This window comes from Carassius auratus, chromosome 38 (assembly GCF_003368295.1).
Source record: "Carassius auratus strain Wakin chromosome 38, ASM336829v1, whole genome shotgun sequence".
NCBI lineage: Eukaryota > Metazoa > Chordata > Actinopteri > Cypriniformes > Cyprinidae > Carassius > Carassius auratus.
Window position 1 is genome coordinate 3,884,769 of NC_039280.1, and position 20,629 is coordinate 3,905,397.

The 20,629-nt window shown below is 40.1% G+C and overlaps 2 protein-coding genes across 5 annotated transcripts in view; both read right to left on the reverse strand.

Annotated features, from left to right (window-relative positions):
- The window catches only part of LOC113056691 (fibroblast growth factor receptor 2), a 38,982-nt gene extending 19,502 nt beyond the window's left edge, over nt 1-19,480 (reverse strand). The window contains exons 1-8 of one of the 4 annotated variants that reach the window (XM_026223498.1): nt 19,476-19,480; nt 18,365-18,439; nt 14,697-14,866; nt 13,265-13,388; nt 5,541-5,731; nt 4,432-4,576; nt 2,087-2,283; nt 711-850 (exon numbers count right to left, since the gene is read on the reverse strand). In XM_026223498.1, coding sequence (XP_026079283.1) covers nt 711-850; nt 2,087-2,283; nt 4,432-4,576; nt 5,541-5,731; nt 13,265-13,388; nt 14,697-14,866; nt 18,365-18,368 — 971 coding nt within the window. In that variant the 5' untranslated portion in view covers nt 18,369-18,439; nt 19,476-19,480. Of the gene's footprint in view, nt 1-710; nt 851-2,080; nt 2,284-4,431; nt 4,577-5,146; nt 5,286-5,540; nt 5,732-13,264; nt 13,389-14,696; nt 14,867-18,364; nt 18,440-19,475 lie in introns of all 4 variants that reach the window. The other 3 variants (XM_026223497.1, XM_026223501.1, XM_026223499.1) reach the window with 3 other exon arrangements.
- LOC113057470 (sine oculis-binding protein homolog) overlaps nt 19,165-20,629 on the reverse strand; it is a 27,200-nt gene continuing 25,735 nt past the window's right edge. Inside the window, exons 8-9 of the mRNA XM_026224902.1 lie at nt 19,476-19,744; nt 19,165-19,176 (exon numbers count right to left, since the gene is read on the reverse strand). Of these exons, the coding sequence (XP_026080687.1) occupies nt 19,165-19,176; nt 19,476-19,744 (281 nt within the window). The remainder of the gene's footprint in view (nt 19,177-19,475; nt 19,745-20,629) is intronic.

Genomic DNA, 20,629 nt, shown 5'->3' on the forward strand with positions numbered 1-20,629 from the left:
TTAACGAAACCAATGTTGAGTTTTGTTTATATTTGGGAGGTTGAGGAGCTGTCATGTCCAATTACTATTAAGCATCTTCAGGTTATGTTAATAAAGTAGGCAGATCGCTATATTTTGGTTTGTGGCTTATAAGAGAACGCGTTTGCATTTGACTTAATTATGGGCTTGTTTTTATTTGACGCTTTTTTCTAGCAAAAACATGCCAAAACTAATGTGTAATCACTGTGATGTCTTGCACCTCAAATGCTGAAAAAACCCCAACTCTGAAATGCGTTGGTTTCGTACACACTGTATAAAATTTCCATAAATGCAGCGGTCACTACACTATTTTTTTTCAGGAGTCAATTTAAGGCCACTCCCGAAAAAAGGTTAAGGCTAAATGCAATGCAGATTTGTATATTGGGCGTGCACACATAAATATAGCAAAACTTTTTGTCACATTGTATTGTAATTTTCTGCATTATTGTAAGGGGTAGGTTTAGGATTGGGGAGGTATAGACATTAATAAAACACAATCTAATAGGGAAATAATTTTTATTATATATAAATATATAGTTAGCTTCTGGTTTTATCAGTATCGCTTCTAGAAACTAGCCGGTAAAGCTTCACTGCATGTAAAGAACAGGATTAAGCCCTAAACAAGCGAATTTAGCAGCATTGTGTATGTGGGAATCATGCACCAGGTGAACTTGAAGACTGAAATGGCTCACTTGTCTCTGGAGAACTCCCAGCGAGGGTCCTCAGGGAGGTCGTACTCTGGGATGGGGTCGTCGTGGGCGGAGCTACGGCGAGTGGTGATCCTGACCAATGGTGTGCTAGAGCTCATGGAGGAGCTGGAGTCAGACGACACCTGTAAGGAGAAAGATGGATGGCTGATAACCTGAATCTTGAAGACAGCACCAGACATTATTAACACCTGCATGTGTGTTTGTGATTGTGTGCATTTAGCAGCTCAACATTATCAGTAAAGGAAGCTGTGACTTACATGACACAAATAATAGCATAAAACATAGAGTAAGGTATCAGGCTTAATTGAATATACTTACACCTAAAAGCCATGTATTATTATAATTTTTTTGTTTTTTGCTTTTGTTCTATAATGCATCATAAACTTTCCGTTTCAAAGAATGTTTCCAACTTACCACCATATAGCATACCTTCAACTTCTCAACAAAAAAAACTTGACATGTTATTCAGAAATTTATAACACAGGCACTGCTGTACAAAACTAACATTTACTAACTTTATTAAAATATTTGATCTAGAACAATAGAACAATTGTTTATATACATACATATATGAACAATATAATATCTTAATATTCTATTAACATTCATATACAATTTAGATTATAACAACTGTTCTATTATTCTGTTATACTCATAAAACATTTAGATTATATATGAAAAAAAAAGAATACAAATAATATATATATAAAGTTATAATCAAAAATATAAATTATAAATAATAAAAGTAGTAAAATAGAATTATCTTCTCTATTATCTCACTCTCAATTATCTTTATATAATACATTATATACATCTTAATATTGTAAATGTCAACATGTTAAACCAATAATTGAGACTATATGTGAAAATATGTTTACATATAATGTAAGATCATTAGAAAACATTATATATAAAACGTATATAATAAAAGGTATCATCACATATAAAATATAAATATATAAAGTCATATTATGTAATTATATTATCAATTATCACTGGCTCAATTATCTTCATACAATAAATTATGTTAAAATATCATGATTTATTATATATAAAAATACATATATTATACATATATATTTAAAAAAGAAAAAAAACTTGATTGGATGATTTTAAGAATCATTTAAGTAATAAATGTCCAAAACAAGTTAAATGACAAAATGTGATTCAAAATAAGAAGGTGGTTTGAATTACTAACCATAAATCATAAAATAATTAAAAGATAAATCATTCTTATATTAGTGTGTGTGTGTGTGTGTGTGTGTGTGTGTGTGTGTGTGTGTGTGTGTGTGTGTGTGTGTGTGTGTGTGTGTAGGTATGTATAAGTTTTCTAGAACTCTTTATCTACTTTCTGTTACCTGGCGGCGCAGAGGGATCTGTTTGGTCAGCTTGTGCACTGCCGGCTGACTCCCGAAATCAGGCTTCTTAGCCGACGTCCTCATTCGACAAACCACCACGATCACCACCATACAGGCGATGAGAAAGACACCTATGCAGTAGATGGCGATCTCCACATAGTCTGGAGGATAGTCCGGCTCGATGGCATCTGGCTCAGCTGTAGAGCAGCGAGAAGGATCAGAAAGAAGTGAGGCGACAAACTAAGAAAGATTTCAGACACTTCTCAACACAAACAGCCGAGGAGTAACGCACCAGAAACCTTAATGTTGGACACAGCACAGTTTTAAGACGGTTATGAAGGACATTAAGGTTTCCAGAACAAGATGTTCTGCCAGTGATAACAAAACAAGAGAGGAAAAGTTAAAGGTGACTAAAGAATTACAAGATGAACCAACACACACACAAACACACACACACACTTGACATATTGATCAATTTTAAACTATTAAATGTTCTACATACAGTAGTAGTTTTCTTGATCAGTCAGATGGAAATATCATTTAGATGTTCCTCATGGTTAGCTCATTTAAAGTGCCCCTATTATGGATTTTTGAAAAAGACCTTTCAATGCAGTGTGAATGAAGTGAATGAAAACATCCTGCAAATCTGAAAGTGCACCGTGTATAAAGTTAATGTCTCTTAAAAGAAAGAGTAGACTCTGAATCATTGAAACGAGTCGCTTTTAACGCAAATCCCAAACCGTTTCATGTCGACATCAACATGAAACTAGCATACTGCCCACCCACTTGTTGTTTTTTTCACGTTGGTCTGAATGAAAATGCAAATTAATTCTTTGCCACTAGGGGCCGCTTTTGGAGCAGTAAAATATCGATTTCCCCTGTAACGCTGAACACAAAGCAGCACTGCGCTCACAAACACTGCTTTATCAGGCATTACAGCCAAGATGAAATGAAAATGAGACCAATCGGACCAATCACGGTAGATTAACGTCACGCAGAGGAGGGGTTTCAAAAATGAATCGTTAAACGAATCTTTCTTTCAATCACAGTATATTTCCTGACATTCAGTGGGCCCTGCAAACATACGCACGCTCACAAAATGGTTTACATATGACCACGGTATCGAAGCACTTCCGGACACTTAAGGTCCTTCAGAAATGCACACTTCATGGCTACGATCACACACAAACACACACACACAGTGACTTCTATCTGTCTGACCGCAGACCAGTAAGTGGTGCCACTTGCGGTCAAAGACTGGGTCTGTTTCCTGGTCAGGAAATGGACTCTTATTAAGATGCAGTTAGGTGCACGCTGTTGCATTATGCATGTTAGCATTCACACAGGATGCTGTCTTGTGCATGACGACAGATAGCCTTGTTTTCGTAAAACTATGTTGAATTCACTAATATTCAGTTCAACATGTCCAAACTGACCGAACCTTTCTGTTCTAAATCACACTCAAAAACACACACAGGCACAGACAGAGGTTGTGAAGTAGCTCAAATAACTAAGAAAGTCCAGCATGTGAGAAGGTAAGCAAACCTTGAGACTTTCTTTAGAAAACAAAGCAGTTATTAGAGCTGAAATGGAAAAAGACTTTGAAACACATAGGACATATTTTATCATTATTAACACCCTCATGTCATTTTAAACACATCTGATGTTCGTTCATCAACAAAACATTGCTTGTTTCTGTACAATACGGTGACCATACAGTTCTTAACTCATGCAATATAGTCATATGTATTTTTTATAGTCATATGTATATGTACAAATTCCCTAGGTCTCCCATTCGAAATCTAACAAATTCTTTGTTACATCTGGACATTTTTTCATTTGGTGTTATACGGAAAGTCGGTCAAACTTTAAAACAACATGAAGGTGAGAATTGTTACCTTTCCATCAAAACACACATCTTTCCAAACATGCAACCATTAAAATGTTAGTTGAAGAAGAAAAATATTAGGGATTCGGAGACACTTGGGTGCAGGTTTTTTTTTTTTTTTTTTGTGAAATTTAAATTTGTAATTTATTATATTTATATAAAGAAAATGACAAAAACACACTCAAATTAATAAAATTAAACAGAATACTGAAAAATAATATGTAATAAAAAAAAGTCTATTATTAATACATTTATAAATATTTTTTTAGATCTGTAATTTTAATGTGCAGACATTTTTTTCTTTGTTTTCCAACTATAATATCACATCTAGTACAATGCTACTAAAACAAGCACTGTTGAGCACCGTCCCAAGTGCCTCTTGTTCCCTCTCAAAGACCAATGGTGCGATATCAACCAACGTGGCTTTGACATAAAGCAGGAGAGGACGAGTGTATACCTGGAAGCACCGTCAACCAAGCAGTGTGATAGGAGATCCCAATAGAGTTACCCGCCAAGCACGTATACTCGCCCGCATCCTCGAAAGTTACATTAGGCAGGTGGAGCACCTCGATCTCTTTATCCGTAGTGTTCACACCTGCCGTCTGAGAGAAACAAAGCAGGAAATGCAGGAGAAGAGGAAGATGGGAGGTAGAGAAGAAAAGAAAAGAAACAAATCAGACCCATAATACCAAGAAGAGAAAAGGAGACTTTCAATGTTGTACTTCCCATCTACGCATTACACAGATGGTAGATGTTCCCCTTCAGGAGAGAAAAGGATCGTCAAATAGGAAGGACAGGATAAAATCGTAAAATAAATGTAGATCTAAATGAAGACTCTGTACCCAACACAGGTGAAGCCACCAGGTGAACACAAGTGAAGAAACATGGAAAACAAGCCGCTGCCTTTTCGCCAAGAAAATACTGAAGAAAAGCGATAAATCAAAGTAGGAGGGAAACTTGACACAGAGCAGAACAGGAAGGCAGCGGCAATGACAGACCAAAGGCTTGTTTCCAAGGCTGATTGGGCACCAGAAAAGATCCACCCAAAAAATAAGAAAAACACCAAACCACACCACAACGGCTCAGCGAAAATCCCAGGATCCCCACAACCCTAAACACCAGAGAGTGGAAGGGGACGCCGGGGGGGATCGGCGTCTCTGTCTCGTTTTTACCTGGTAGGACAGTGAGCCAACCGGACTGGCTGACCTGACCGATATAATTGGACACTTGGCACGTATATTCACCAGAGTCCTCTTCCGTGACGTTGGTGAGCACAAGCACTTCCACGTCCGAGCTGTTTATGCCCGAACGCTAGGGGCGCCGCAACGAGGGACAAAAACACACATATGGGAACCTGTTATAATCTCACTTACTCTTTAGAAGAAAAGAAGGGAGCACCACCCGTTACATGGAATAAGATCTATGAGAATATCTCCTGAAAGAATGAAGTGTTTTTGCATCTTCTCATTCCTTCGAAATCAGCAGCATCAAAACATTAAAGTTCCACCAAAATAGGATAAGGATAAATACATGGGGAAAAAATAGGAAAATGTAAACCGAGCCTACCTTCAACACCCGGACGTAGGGGAGTCCATCAGGACCGTAACGGCTGCCGTTCTTCATAATGTGTTGCAGCCACTGGATGTGAGGTTGAGCGTCACTGTAAACTTTGCAGATGAACTTAGCGTCCTCTCCGACTTGCACAGTGACGTTGGCTGGAAGGCCTGCCTGAAGAATGGGCCGGTGAGGAGAGCGTTCTGACAGACAGGAAGAAGAATGAGCATCATTATATTAGTATTTACCAAGGACACAACTGTTTCACTCTGTAAGGTCTTTCTGAGTGAAGTTTTATCTTCACCAAGGATGCATTTATATGCGCAAAATTATTGCTATTTAAAATAACTGTTTATATTTTAAAATGCAATTTATTTCAGTGATGCAAAGCTGAATTTTCAGCATCATTACTCCAGTACATTGATACATGATCCTTCAGAAATCATTCTAATATGTTGATTCGCTGCTCATTTCTTCTTACTATCAATGTTGAATGCTTAAAAAAAATATTTGTGGAACCTAGCCCAATCTGCATGGTAAGATAGTGAAACAATATGCGTACATACAGTGTTCAGATCACTTCATCTACCGTCCTATTAGGCTGCTGTTAAGACTAAACAGAGGCTGTTGTGCTGTCTCTGCTGATAAGGACTGAACAAACAGATGAAGAAAGGCAAAATAAGACAGATGTACAGTGTCCACCATATCTCGGCGGCAGTTCCTGCAGCGTTGGCGTATCAGAAACCTTCATTTCATTTCAAGTTTGTGAGCAGCTAAGTTTCCTATTATTTGAAAAAACAGACTGTTTATAAGGACATCCAATTTTTAGTGTTAGTTTAGTATAATTATTTTTAATAGTTAATTTTTTTTTATTTCTTTTGCCACTATGTGCCGCTTTTCGAGCAGTAAAATAATGGTTTCCCCGGTAGTGCTGCTTTATCAGGCATTACAGACATGATGAAATGAAAATGAGACCGATCGGACCAATCACTATAGATTATCGACACGCAAAGGAGGGGTTTGAAAAAAATGAATCGTTAAACGAATCCTTTGTGAGTCGTTGAGCAAGTAAGGTAAAAATAAGTGGTCAAAGTTAACTTTAATAACCCTGCTTTGGCAGTTAGAACTACTGCATCACGTTTTCCAAAGAAAAAGGGAAAAAAAATAACACAAACTAAACAGACGAAACCACATTACAAACACACACCTCATTGTCTTCACAACACAACATTACCTTTGCCCTGTAATTATGACACGTCTCCTGGTTACCCCGAAATACACAGACACACAGATGTGGAGAGGTCAACCCTTCACAGACATGCAGGGAAGGTTTGTGCGAGAAGTAAGTGGATTTAGGATTGAGGGGCACAAGAGGGGACACAAGAAAAGCTCAAAACAATTGTGCAAAGCAGAAACGGAGAGCAAAAGAAAGAGGGGTTGGGGTCAAGGGATGCAGAGTATAAAGGATGCCCAACAGATGGGCAGTGAAAAGAAAAGACAGACAGATGAAGAAGAACAGATGAGAAACAAAAAAGTGGAGAGACCAACTTTGCTGACACAAAGATCTAAACCTTACAAATATATCCAAGCCTGGCAGGAAGTTTTCTTTTGGAGATGCTAGCAAAGTATTTTAAACTGATTGTGTTTAGGGTTGGCTATCGAGAACTGGTTCCAAATTTCTAAGACTCTGGAGTTTGGGATTTGATAAGACAAGCAATTACAACTCAGCTTTTCGATTCATGTGTGTAGCATTTTATTGTGAATTTTAGCTATTTAAGCATAAGAATATGGAAAAGGAAACTAAATCTGGCACTTGCACACATTTTCTCCAAAGCATGCACGCAAAAATATGAATTCGGAACTTTCTTTCGCATCATAGGGCTGTGCAATTAATCGAAAAACTGTTTCAATTTCAATTTTGGCCTCCAAGGATTATGAAAATACAATAATCGCGATAAAATGATTATTGCGCCCCATTCTAGGTTAATTCCTTAAGTGAAGATTTTTCTGTTGTTTATTCATTTCTGTAGTAGGCTGTTAGCTGCTTGACACTTGCGTAAAAAAAAACATTAAAGCACAGTCTGTTTAATTTAATTTTTTTATTCTACTAAATTTGTCTTTCTTATTACAGACAGTTTAATTGTTTTCAATAATTTGAGAACATTTTTTTTTTTTTTTGCTTTCTTTATTTGTTACTAATAACCTGATTACTTAGTATAAGCTATTATACTGATTACAATATTGACCAAAATAATTGTGATTATGATTTTTGGCATAATCAAGACAGAATTACGTTAAAATGTCCTTGTAAACACAGTAGGTTTTGTTTTAAGTGAATGCAAACAGCATTTAAACAGAAAATTCATGTTTAGAATTACATTGGATTTGTGCATTAGGTCTTAAAGTGACAGCAGCGTAATATTCCTGCAGTTGTTTGTGCCATTATTGTTTACCAAAAACTCACTGATCTCGACTTAATAACTTTTATAACTTCAATAGGGCTAAATCTGTATTTCATTCTAAATAAATTGTGTTATTTTAAATTTGATTTCTACTTCTGTACCTCTTCAGTTGTATTTATTTGTGCTCTAGCTAATTAGTTTATTTGCTCTTATGTTGTTACTGAGTGTTTAGCTAATTTTTTATTTGCTCTTATGTTGTTACTGAGTGTTTAATTGTTTTAAATAATGTTTGAAATCTATATTAGTAAGTCTAGTTGTTTTTGCTTTATTATCTATACCTTATTGGAATCTAAAACTTTCGAACAGAATCAGAATCACTAAAAAACAAACCCAACTAAATTGTGTCAGTCAATATTGTCCTCAAGTTTGTTAGCCACTACCCTTACCAAAAAACCTTTCCAAAAACCAAACTGAAACTAGGTTGAAGGTCAGATTCTTCTCTAAAAACCCATTGAGTCAACCTCAAGTTAAGCCAAGTGCCAGTCGCTCTCCCGCATTCTCCACCAAATCACAATCAATCAATTACATCATTAGCCAGACATTTCCAAGCTGATCTGGCATCCTGAAGCAGGATTGTTGAACTCTAGATAACCTGCTGACTTAGCATACGTGGAGCAAAAACAGTCAGGGAGGGGTTGCTTGGGCTGTGGCACAGGATTGGTTGAGAGAGAAAACAGGGTGGAGATGAAATAAGTTAATCTTGCCAACTTGGTCTGGGTGGTTTGAAAAGTCGATCACTAGAGATATTGCTATATGCATGGTTTATTATGCAGAAGATTTGTTTATATGGCATTCAGTGCAGAGAGCTACTTCATATTATTTACACATGAACAAGATTAAGGTAAAATGAGGTAAATGCATGAAGTAATAAAAATCAAGATGAGTAAAAACTTAAATTGAATTATTGTGATTTATCTCCAAACTCTAGTGCCAGTGGTAGTGGATGGTGACCATGCGTCCTGAGCTTAAATATGTATATAACGTGTGCACAAATTGGTAGAAGAGGCTATTGTTGGAAGAGAGCTACAGCAGAAGTTTCTGGAATCTGGCCGACATCCACAATAAACAGCGATAATTAGAGTCTTTCTGGCTCTTTTAAGTGTCAGCGCTTTGTACTTTGTCCAGCTCAGAAATGCAGGCCAGTTAAGTCTGGCGCAACTTTCATTGACCTGTTTGAAGGGTCAGCGAGACTCCTATTCTCTCCCCTGACCTTCTTTTTCTCATCTTCTCATTTTCACAGACTTCCCAGGTAGGTTCGTCTGACATTAAAGTGAAAAACAGCAGCATTATGCCTTCCTCTGCCTCTTTTCTCTCCTGCTTTCTCTGTGATGAGAGTATTAGACTGAGCCAGACACAAAAGGGCTTTAAGGCCATGCAATAAAACAGAAAGGAAAACAGAGACCCTCTGAAAGACTGCTTTTACTTAACCCAGAACAGGGGCCCTAAATAGGGAGCGTGTAACATATATGTGTGTAAGCCTGGTGTGTCTGCACTTTCTACATGTGTGCATGTTCTTGTGCAGTTGAAAATGAATCTTTCCAAGTATTTTAAAGCTGCATTATGGCATAGACACATGCACAATACATACAATAACACCATGTATGGCTTTAGAAGACTTGAAATATAGCTCACACTTCTTATGGAAGAAAAAATAAGAGGTCAATCAATATTTTTTTTAATGACTGGCAATGATTTGTTTATATTTTAGTATAGTAAGGATGCATTCAATTGTTTAAAAGTGAGAGTAAAGTCATTTTAAAGTTTCCTCTTTCAGATAAATGCTTTTTAAAACTTTCTATTTGTCTAAGAAAACATATATTCCACAAAAATATGAAAGGACATATAAGCACAACTGCTTTCAAAAATCTTTCTTAAGTAGAAAAATAGCATATTATACTGATTTCTGAAGATCATGTGACACTGAAGACTGTAATGATGCTGAAAATTCACCTGCGCATCACAGAAATAAATTATATTTGAAAATATATTCAAATAGAACAGCTATTTTAAATATATACACACACAAACACACACATATTCTCACAACAACAAAATGTCATCTGTTTTATCAGCCATGCCAACATATTGTCACGGTTTTACGCTGCCTGAAGGAATACGGAGTCGAGGATAAACGGAATAAGGTTTTTAATATATCCAACACAGGGGATATCCAACATGGAGCACAGAGGTAGACACACGTAAGTAGCAAATGCAAATGGTCACAAGTGAGCACAAGTGAGAACAAGTGAGAAGACCCGACAAAACAGAACTGAAGGGACACGGCTTATGAACAACAGATAAATGGGGAAACACAGGTGGATGGAATCATTAAATTAACAGGGACATGGAACACATGAGGAAGATAATGGACACACCTGGGAACTAATCAAACACGGAAAGACAGAAACTGGGTCACGGGCAAAAAACACATTAAATGAGTCCAGGTGTGTGACAGTACTCCCCCTCCCGGTAGGTGCGTCCTCGCACCGTAGAAACAACAGAGGGAGGCGTGGGTGGGAACTTGGGAGGAGGTTCCGGTGGAGGACGGACTTCCAGGAGGGGGCCAGCAGACAGGGACCACAGAAGGAGGAGCCAGGGAGGAGATGGAGGAAGGAGCCAGGGAGGAGACAGGAGCAGGAAGAGCCCGATGGTCCACCAGAGACCAGCCAGGACGGAGATCCAAGGTGGAGTCGACGGCGGGAGGAGCCATGGTGAAGGAAGGGTCGACGACACCAGGGGGCCGACAGGCGGAGACTGCACCGGTGGGTGAGGAGCCCAAGATGGAGCAGCACAGCCGCAGAGCCAGGGGGACGTCGAGGTTCCGGAGGGCCTAGGTGGAGCAGAAGGCTCAGGCGACCAAGGCGGAGGCAGAGTCCTGGCAGACCGATGTGGAGCCGGAGCGACCGAGGATGGAGGTGGAACCGGAGGGAAGGAGGAGCCTGACAGAGCCGGAGGGATGGAGTGACGAGGTGGAACCAGAGGAGTGGAGTCCCGAGGCGGCGGATGGTCGACGACTGACCAAGGTGGAGCCGGAGGGACGAGGGAGTCCGGTGGAGCAGGTGGGATGACAGGCCACGGTGGAGACGAGGGAGCTAAGAGCCAAGGCGGAGCCGCTGGGTCGAAGGACCGAGGAGGAGTCCAGGGCTCGGAGGCTGGAGGCGGAGACAGGGCCTTAACACGCCAAGGCGGAGCTGGAGACTGGCAGTCCAGCGGCGAACCACCGCGCCCCGATGGCGCGGACTGAGGGTGAGCTGCGGGACTGACTGGCACCAGCAGGGATGGCGAGGAACTGGCTGGTCTAGGAGGAGGAGAGAGGAGAAGGATGGGAGGAAGGACAGGAGGATCAGGACTGGATGGAACCAGCGAAGGAGTAGAGGGACCAGCAGGTTTGGGAGGAGGCGGGAGAGGGAGGCTGGGAGGGAATACAGGAGACACAGAAGGTTCAGGGCTGGGCGGAACCAGCGGAGACACAGAAGATTCAGAGCTGGGCGGAACCAGCGGAGAAACAGAAGATTCAGAGCTGGGCGGAACCAGCGGAGAAACAGAAAATTCAGGGCTGGGCGGAACCAGCGGAGAAACAGAAGATTCAGGGCTGGGCGGAACCAGCGGAGAAACAGAAAACTCAGGGCTGGGCGGAACCAGCGGAGACACAGAAAACTCAGGGCTGGGCGGAACCAGCGGAGACACAGGAGATTTAGAGCTGGGCGGAACCAGCGGAGAAACAGGAAACTCAGGGCTGGACGGAACCAGCGGAGAAACAGAAAACTCAGGGCTGGGCGGAACCAGCGGAGACACAGAAAACTCAGGGCTGGGCGGAACCAGCGGAGACACAGGAGATTTAGAGCTGGGCGGAACCAGCGGAGAAACAGGAAACTCAGGGCTGGACGGAACCAGCGGAGAAACAGAAAACTCAGGGCTGGGCGGAACCAGCGGAGAAACAGAAAACTCAGGGCTGGGCGTAACCAGCGGAAATGGAGCAGAGGAAATGACTGGAGGAGGTAGGAGTGGGAGACTGAGAGGGTATACAGGGGAATCAGGGCTGGACGGAACCAGCGGGGAAACAGGAAAATTAGGGATTACCTCCATAGACCAGTCCATCAGATCCAGAACTTGCTCCATATGATCTTCAGAGACTGTATACAGCTCACCCTCAGTCGCAGGAGTGTGGGCAGGGCTTTCCTCCACGCCCTCGATCTCCACGAGGACTCCCACGATGCACAGTGTTGCCGGCTCACACACCTGGTCAGTCGCGCTCTCGAGATCCGGCTCCCTGTCAGTGGATGGCTCGGACTCCGCGGCTGCGGTGGGCTCTGGCTCCGTGCGGCGTGATGGTGGCTGGCTGGTCTCTGGGTCGGGAGTGGGGCTGGCGAGGTCCTCTATGGGGCAGACGGTGAGAGGTGACCCATTTCTCGCCAGAGTCCACTCCACAAATGCGGCGAAATCCTCTCGAGGACCATCTTCGGACGACAACGCTCTGCATTTGGAGTTCAGGCTGGTGTTGTAGAAGGTGCAGAGCGCGTTGTCCGGGTAGCTGGTGGCATTAGCTAATAGAATAAACTGTCTGGTATGGTCCTCGAGAGAACGTCCTTCCTGCTTCAGCAGAAGGATGAGGAATTCGGGACGATAGAGGGGATCCATAGAAACACTACAAAACAAAAAGACTGAGAAAAAACGAAAGCAAAACGGAGGGAAAGACGCAGTTTTCTACTTTCTCTTTGAGGTCGGGTCTTCTGTCACGGTTTTACGCTGCCTGAAGGAATACGGAGTCGAGGATAAACGGAATAAGGTTTTTAATATATCCAACACAGGGGATATCCAACATGGAGCACAGAGGTAGACACACGTAAGTAGCAAATGCAAATGGTCACAAGTGAGCACAAGTGAGAACAAGTGAGAAGACCCGACAAAACAGAACTGAAGGGACACGGCTTATGAACAACAGATAAATGGGGAAACACAGGTGGATGGAATCATTAAATTAACAGGGACATGGAACACATGAGGAAGATAATGGACACACCTGGGAACTAATCAAACACGGAAAGACAGAAACTGGGTCACGGGCAAAAACACATTAAATGAGTCCAGGTGTGTGACACATATAGATCTATTAATATGTAAATAATGACATCATTTTCTTTCTTCTTTTTTTTAATACACACTCACACTTTATTTGCTCTGCTGTCGCTCAAAGCTACCCACAGCCGTCTTTTGTGCACTGTTCACCAGTGTCCAAAGCAGACAAGTATCTAAACACATGTAAACAGGACTCACCTACTACATCCAGCGTGTAGGTGTGATTGATGGATCCGTAAGCGTTCTCCACCACGCAGGTGTAGTTTCCTTTATCAGAGGGGACCACGCTCTCCATGATTAGAGTCCAGTGCTGGAGTCGGAGCTGAGCGGGACAAATAAACACAACAGAACACATTCAGATAAGTTTAGTCACTTGTTTACGCAATGTGCCCAGTTAACATAGCCAAATACAGGTGGTTGGTTTTGTTACTCATCTCAAATGAAACTCCAGGTTTAGTCAAGCGTCTATTATCCTCAATTTCACACCTGTGTGTGACGTCTTACAAAATGAGGGGCGAATCTGACAGCAGCACTGACCGAACAAGCAAGAGAGAGAGAAATTGGCCTAGAATTCGAGGGTTTTTCGAGCAAGCGCACCATGGGAAAAGTAATATTGCTGTGCCGACAGACGAGCGAGCTCCCACCCCCACCCAAGGAATGCAGCTCTCGTGACTGCAGGCCACGAAATCCAGTGTCTCTTCCATGGAGACTTTCAGTCCACAACCCTCGGCTTTCTGAGACCCTTTAAATGACAGCAAAATAAGGGTTCATCCACCTGAGGAATGCTATCAATAAACCATAATCTCGCTTATTTTATTAAGCATTTTGGGCTTATTCTGACTAAATTAGATTTTTTTCATGAAGATTTGTATAGTATATTCTAAAATGCAATACTATAGTTAGGCTGAACTAAAACTCAAATCGGAAAAATACGCTTTCATTAAAATATAAAACATAGATATAAAACTATATAGATACATTTAAAAGCTAAAACTAATAAAATGATAAAAATGCAACAATTACTAAAACTTTAACTAAAGTTTACATGAAAGCAGAAAAAAATTATCCAATTAAAAAACATATCTATAAAAGTACCTCAATGAAGCTAAAATAACATCTTTATCTTTTTATGTTTAAAAGCATATATTTTATCATTTATCATTGTTATTATTACAATCAGAATTCAATTTAAATGACATTTTATCATTAATAAACCAGTTGTTAGCTGTCATGAGTTTCATCTGATCAATTAAGGTTCTTCATAATAAATGGTGATTTGAGTCTGGATTATCAAATGAAGCAGTTCTTGGTCCTGTAGTCAGACACTGACTCAATCGAGCGTGAGCAGCTCAGTCATTAGTGACCTTCTGTGCGCATCAGCTGGGTTTTCAGAGAGGGAAGTGCAAACAGACACTGATCGGGGTGCATCGGCCAATCGCCTCGCACGTCTATTACACTTTAACCAAGAGTCAGTGCTTCGTCAGCTGTTTCATGCCTACAATTCAGACTCATGTGAATCTGCATGTATAAAGAAAATACTTAAATCTAACCATTTTGCTTAGTTTTAAGCATTAATAAATTTACCATGATGAGTTGCATATCTCATTCAGCACTAGTGAAAATCTCTTACCTTGTAACCGCCCATGCGATCATCCTGTTTGAAGGGTTTTCCGTTTTTCAGCCAGCGCATTTCAGGCTTGGGATTTCCTGCCGCCGCGCACCGAAACTTCACAGTGTTGGCCGCGGGGACGGCGTGCAGCTTCTTCTCCATCTTATCCGGCGAGGTCCAATATGGCACCACTGCAGGAAAGAAGAAGAAATGACAAACATTTGCATCATCCAAATATCAATATGTTGCAGTGCACTATATATGTATTTCTTTGATGTGTCGAAGCCTTTAAGATTACATGCAGCTTTGATATGAATCACATAAAACCTCCATGCAAACTGGAGATTTATTTTTTATCTACGCCTCCTCTCTTATCTGCTTTCAGCCTTTCATAGATCAGCCACTGACATTTATAGTGTGTTTTCTATATCTATGTTTATGGAAAAACTTAGCATCAAAGCCAGAAACAGTAGCTTTTGGATTGTACAGTAGATGAATCATTTTGGATTGTACAATACACCGAAGATGAATCACTAAACATGATTTTTAGTTCAAAAGATCAGTATTAGTCATATAAAAAATCATTTCAAAATCAAAATTGCAATATGACCTTGTTGCGACTGCTAAATCAATCAGCAGTTTTTGAAAGAAATGTATTTATTTATTGTGCAGTGAAGGTGGTCTTGTTGTTGTAAACTATTTGAAATTGAAATAGCATTCAATTAAAAAATGCATTTAATAAGTGGACAAAAAAAAACTCAAAATTACAAAAAGGCTTGAAAAAAAAAACATGGCAAGTAAGTGAAATAAAATAAGTTGAAGTACTAAAATTACAAAAATTGAAAAAAGAAATGAGCCCTTCACATGACATGCAAGAAAAAATAAATAAATTGTGCACACAATTTACTAATTAATTCCCTCTATGTACTAAAATTTGCACACTTACTTTTTGTTCCCTTAATTTGCTAAATTGTGTGCACAATTTACAAATTTGTTCTCTTGATTTACAAATCATTTGCATGACTTAGCAAATCAAGGAAATTAATTAGTAAATCATGTGCACAATTTATAAATCGTACATGATTTAGCCTACTATTTTTGTCCTGCATACCATGTGCGGGACTCCATACATTAAAATTAAAAAACATTCAAACTAAAATGAACACCGAATACAGCACATAAAAATGAAAAAGGACACTTATTCACTGACAGATATAGCAAATCAATCCGAAGTCCATTTTAATTCAACCCCAATATCCCAAAAGAAATGCATCATTGCCAAGAGAGAGAAAGCAGGAGCCCGTCTGAATCTCAGCAAGGGGAAACAGGAAGGCATGACCACAGATGCAAATCGAAGCAGTTATTCACACTCGCAGCACTGCATGACTGCACCGCCCATCTGCTTAATGGAACCCTGAAACTCACAGTGAGTGGCTTAAATAAAAACATATTCCCATTTGCTCGGAAAACACACAAGAGAAAAGAAGAATAAAACAAGTCGGTCCAAAAGCACAGCGGCTTGCCAAGAAGGAACTGGACCATCACATCCAATCTCTTTTGTGCGACAGACATGCTAACCGGAAGGTTGCAAACAACTTGATATCAGACGTGTAAACAGACATCTTCCCCTCAGCGTGAAGGCATGATAATTGGTTTTCAACTCAACCCTTTTCTTCAACATCTATCTGTCCGTCTGTTTTCTTTCCCCACCACCCAACTTTTTCATCTCACCTCGTGGGAATTCTTTCGTAACGGTCGTTCTCTTTGACCTCAGTGCCCTGGCGGACAGCAGACTACATGTCTGTAAGCCCGACTCCTTTTAACTTTGTAAACGGTTCAAGTTTTCATTGAGAAAACAAAGATGGGAATGACCCTCAGACATTGGGGCAGTAGGGTCGGATGTCCTGGGAAACCCCAAAACAGGTGACCTCCAGATGGACTGACCATTGAACCTTTATTGACGTTTTTATTCAAAAACTCCGGGACGATCAACAAATACCACTGGTATCTGCACAAATCTATCAGTAAACAGAAACACTGAGACACCCCAGCAGCCAATTCCATCAGATTACACAGAGAAAGAAAAAACATGCAAACCAGACCTTTAGACTTTAAACAATCCCAGTGTTGTCTTCTCCAGCACATCTCATTCAAAGGGAAAACATCTCACAAATAAAGGAAACTTTCTCGTGAGAGAGGGAAAAATTGGTGTTTTTGAGGCTGCTGTTGTTGAGGCCCCTTTACACAGAAATATCAAAGAGTTCTGAGTGGTTCCAGCTGGGCACAAATCCAACCCACCGAGCCCGAAACCACCCCAGGCACAATGCTAAACGCCCCTCCATCCCAACCCCAATCCCCCCACACCCGCCTCAGCTCCACTCGTACGCGGCCAAAGGCTAGACCTCCAAAGCATGCACAGAAAAGTGTTGGTGCCGATCCAAACCAGAGCCCATTATCTGGAAGACCTCGCTCCACCCCTCTTTCCAGCAACTCTCTTTAATATTTAGTTTTGCACAACTGAAAACAGATTCTGGTGGGTATGGGGCTCGTTTCAACAGAGGAAATGCAGTCAATATCCTTTCCTCACCTGTCATGGCATCATTTTCACACAAAGTTCTCGAAAATGTAAAGCGATTTGGGTTAACCATGGAAAAAAATAAATAAATACATATATTACTGAAAGAGTGAATCCTGAAGCTTGGCATTTTTGATCTTCCCAAAGTCAATGGGTTTTTGGCCTGAAATAAGGTCTGTGGTTAATACAAGCTCAAGATATTGTCCTGTTTTATTTTACAACATAAAATACATTGGTAATACCCCATTTGTGATTTTTTAAAGCTTTTATACATCTTGAAAAAGATGAATAGGTGACTTCAGAATGTGACGTATGGAAGTTGTTGGATACATTAAAAATCATTATGTTGAACTCGTGAACTCACTAGTCGCTTTTACAGCTTTGTTGTGTTTATAATCAGGCTCTTCCAAACTATTCTAACTTTCCAACTAGTAGATTTTTAAGGACTTAAAGAGTTGTTGGAAGTGTAGTGATGGGGACGATAAAGATGTGCGTCTGGTGTAGTTTGTTTATAGAGTAGCTTTAGCTTTTTACCTCTGGCCATTGTATTTAGGCTTTAAAATTCATACAAGTTGTGTTCATTTGTGAAGATTATAATGATGGGAAAAAATCATTAACTTTTGTCGGTCACCCAGATTATTTTCTGAAGTAATCTAGAAGCCAATGGAAAAGTCCTTGGCTTTTTGGCCAGTTAACTTTAGGGGGTTGCCTACATAAATACTAACTAAAATATTAACAAGATTTTTAATGCACCTCAGGTCTTTCCCGTTTACCATTCTCATAGAAAGCCCAATTCAAAAACACATCTCTTAGCAGGTAATTTACAGACAGGCCTCTTATGGACCGGAGAAGTGGAGAGCACAACGAAGAAGGAAAGAGAACGCCTGGAATTCTGGGAATGTGTCTGTGCTGGAATTGCTTTGTGATATAGTTAACATCAGACTCCACTGCAGGATTGTCCTGTCAGCAACAAACATAGCAAAAAACAATACCTGTGCTAATATAAAAACAGTATGCCAACCGTGTTGCATCTAAATTCAACATCGGAAAGACAAGTGCATTTCACATGGTTCTCTGTGACAACTGGTGTTCGGCCCCCGGTCCCGATACTCACGCATTTGCTCGCCGTCCACCCCGACATCTTCCGATCGCTCCGTGTCGTCCTCATCATCACCGGATGAAATGGCATCTGCAGAGAGTACCGGGAATACTGTAACCAAGCTTTGTTTCTTCTGCCTGTCACCCACGTCCATCACTAATCAACTATTTGCTCTTTTTGACATATTAACATTGCTGAACACTGCTCATCCAGTCAGAACTTTAAGTAAAGTTTTAGAGTACAATTTTTTTTTTTTATTACTTCTACTATTTGGAGTCTTTATTATTCAAGTCTTAAAAATGTGAACCTGTTTTATCCATAATTTTTCATTCATTTGTTATGAATAATCATTGTGTCCAATGCAAATTCAAAGAAAAAATAAAGGAGACAAAGTATATAATAATTACTGTATTAATTTAACTGACTGAATGGATAAAATATTTATTGATAAATATATTTATATGATTAATTAGAATTAATAAACTAATTAAATATATATTTTTGTGTGTGTGCTGTGCATATATACACAAGTATTTTTCGAAATATACATTTATTTATTAAAAAAATATACACATATATATATATAAAAATGTATATATAGAAATGTGAATGTTTTTTAATAAATAAATGTATCATTCAAAATAAAATATGTAGCAAAAATAATTGTGATGTGTCATTTAATGTTACTGTGGGATAAGATTGTTTTATAATAAGCCAGAGCAACTATGAATGCTAGATGAATTTTTTTTTTAAATATTTTACCCGTGACCGTGTGAAATCAGACAAAATGTCTGGTATAACACAATGAAAAAAGTCTAAGACATAAGCTACAATGAGAAATATCAACTAAACTAATCTTAATACTCAATTTAACAGAGCCAACGAATGCTAATAAAAACAATACAAACAAGTGTCAAACTCAGACGTAAATCCGAATGCCTGCATGCAAAAGTTATTTTAAAGACTACATCTTCCACTGCATTGCAAACTGTAAAAAATGCAATGAAAACAGACAAACAGAACCATTCAGCTCAGGCAGATGCGGCGTGCGAAGACTCATCTAACGAAATCAAATTCGTAGTCTCATTCAGTAGATGGCGCCACCTGTGGTAGACAAGCGTCTCACCTGTAACGTTTTACGATGAAGCAAAGTGTGTCGCTGGCCCGGGAGCCCCGCGGCACTGCACGCATACAGGCCCGAGTCCTTAGGGGTGGCGTCGCGGATCTGTAACCACTCTTGATCTATGAGCGTGCGGTTGTCAGGGCCCAGTGAGGAGCCGTCTTTGGTCCAGACGATGGCGGCCGCCTCGGGCAGTGGGCAGTTGAGCTTGAGCAGTTCACCCGGGTGCACCGAGCACAGGGTGGGCTTAGAGTTTTGGTTTTTGGTTGGAGGCTCTGCAGAGCAAAGGGGGAAAGAGAGGAGGGCAGGAGGAAAGGGATGACAGGGTGCACAGAGAAAGAGAAAGAGTGTAAGATGAAGAACCTGCACCAAAATGACATCCCTAAAGTGACTAGAGTGAAGAAGAAGGCTTCAATTAAATGAACAGTTCACCCAAAGTCAAAAAATCCAAATACAGACACCTCAGAGCTTCCCATTAGCTGTGAATTGTGTATACAGAGCATTCTGGAAGCCATGCAGCTGTACCAGTGGAAAAAAAAGTGTGGCGTTAGCAGTGCACGGACATGAAAGAGGTGCCAGACGAAAATAGAGCTTAATATTTGTTCATTTATAAACAGAGCCTTCGGTTTTCCTTTCCCTGTCATTTCAAACCTCGACCTCACGCATTAGAATTAAGCCTGTTATTGCCGGTTTAATTCCATTAACTTTAATCATGCTCTACATGACTATATTGGCTAGCCAAACACTCATAAGGAATGCCAACTGTCAGGTGAAAGAATGCTAAGAAGGTGCCAAAGTGAGGCAACTAAAGAAAAATCAAAGGCTTGATTACAGATTGAAATACGGTGGCATGAGCATAAAGAGGCGGGAAAAACAGTGTCAAATGCAGGAGTGCACATCACTAATGCTTTCCCTGTAGTGTCAGTACAAATATCTACAAAATATTTAGTTAATTTACATAATATTCTATAAAATCATGTTGAAAACATTGTTTAGATATGGATATACTTATACTTTTTTTGTATATTATAAACCCATATCAGTCTGGACTTCTAGTTATGTGAAGCAAAACATACCAACTATATCCATTTTCAATTCACCTGAGATTGCACTGAGAGCAAAGCCAAGATGAACAGAAATCAAACGCCCCAATCAGGTCA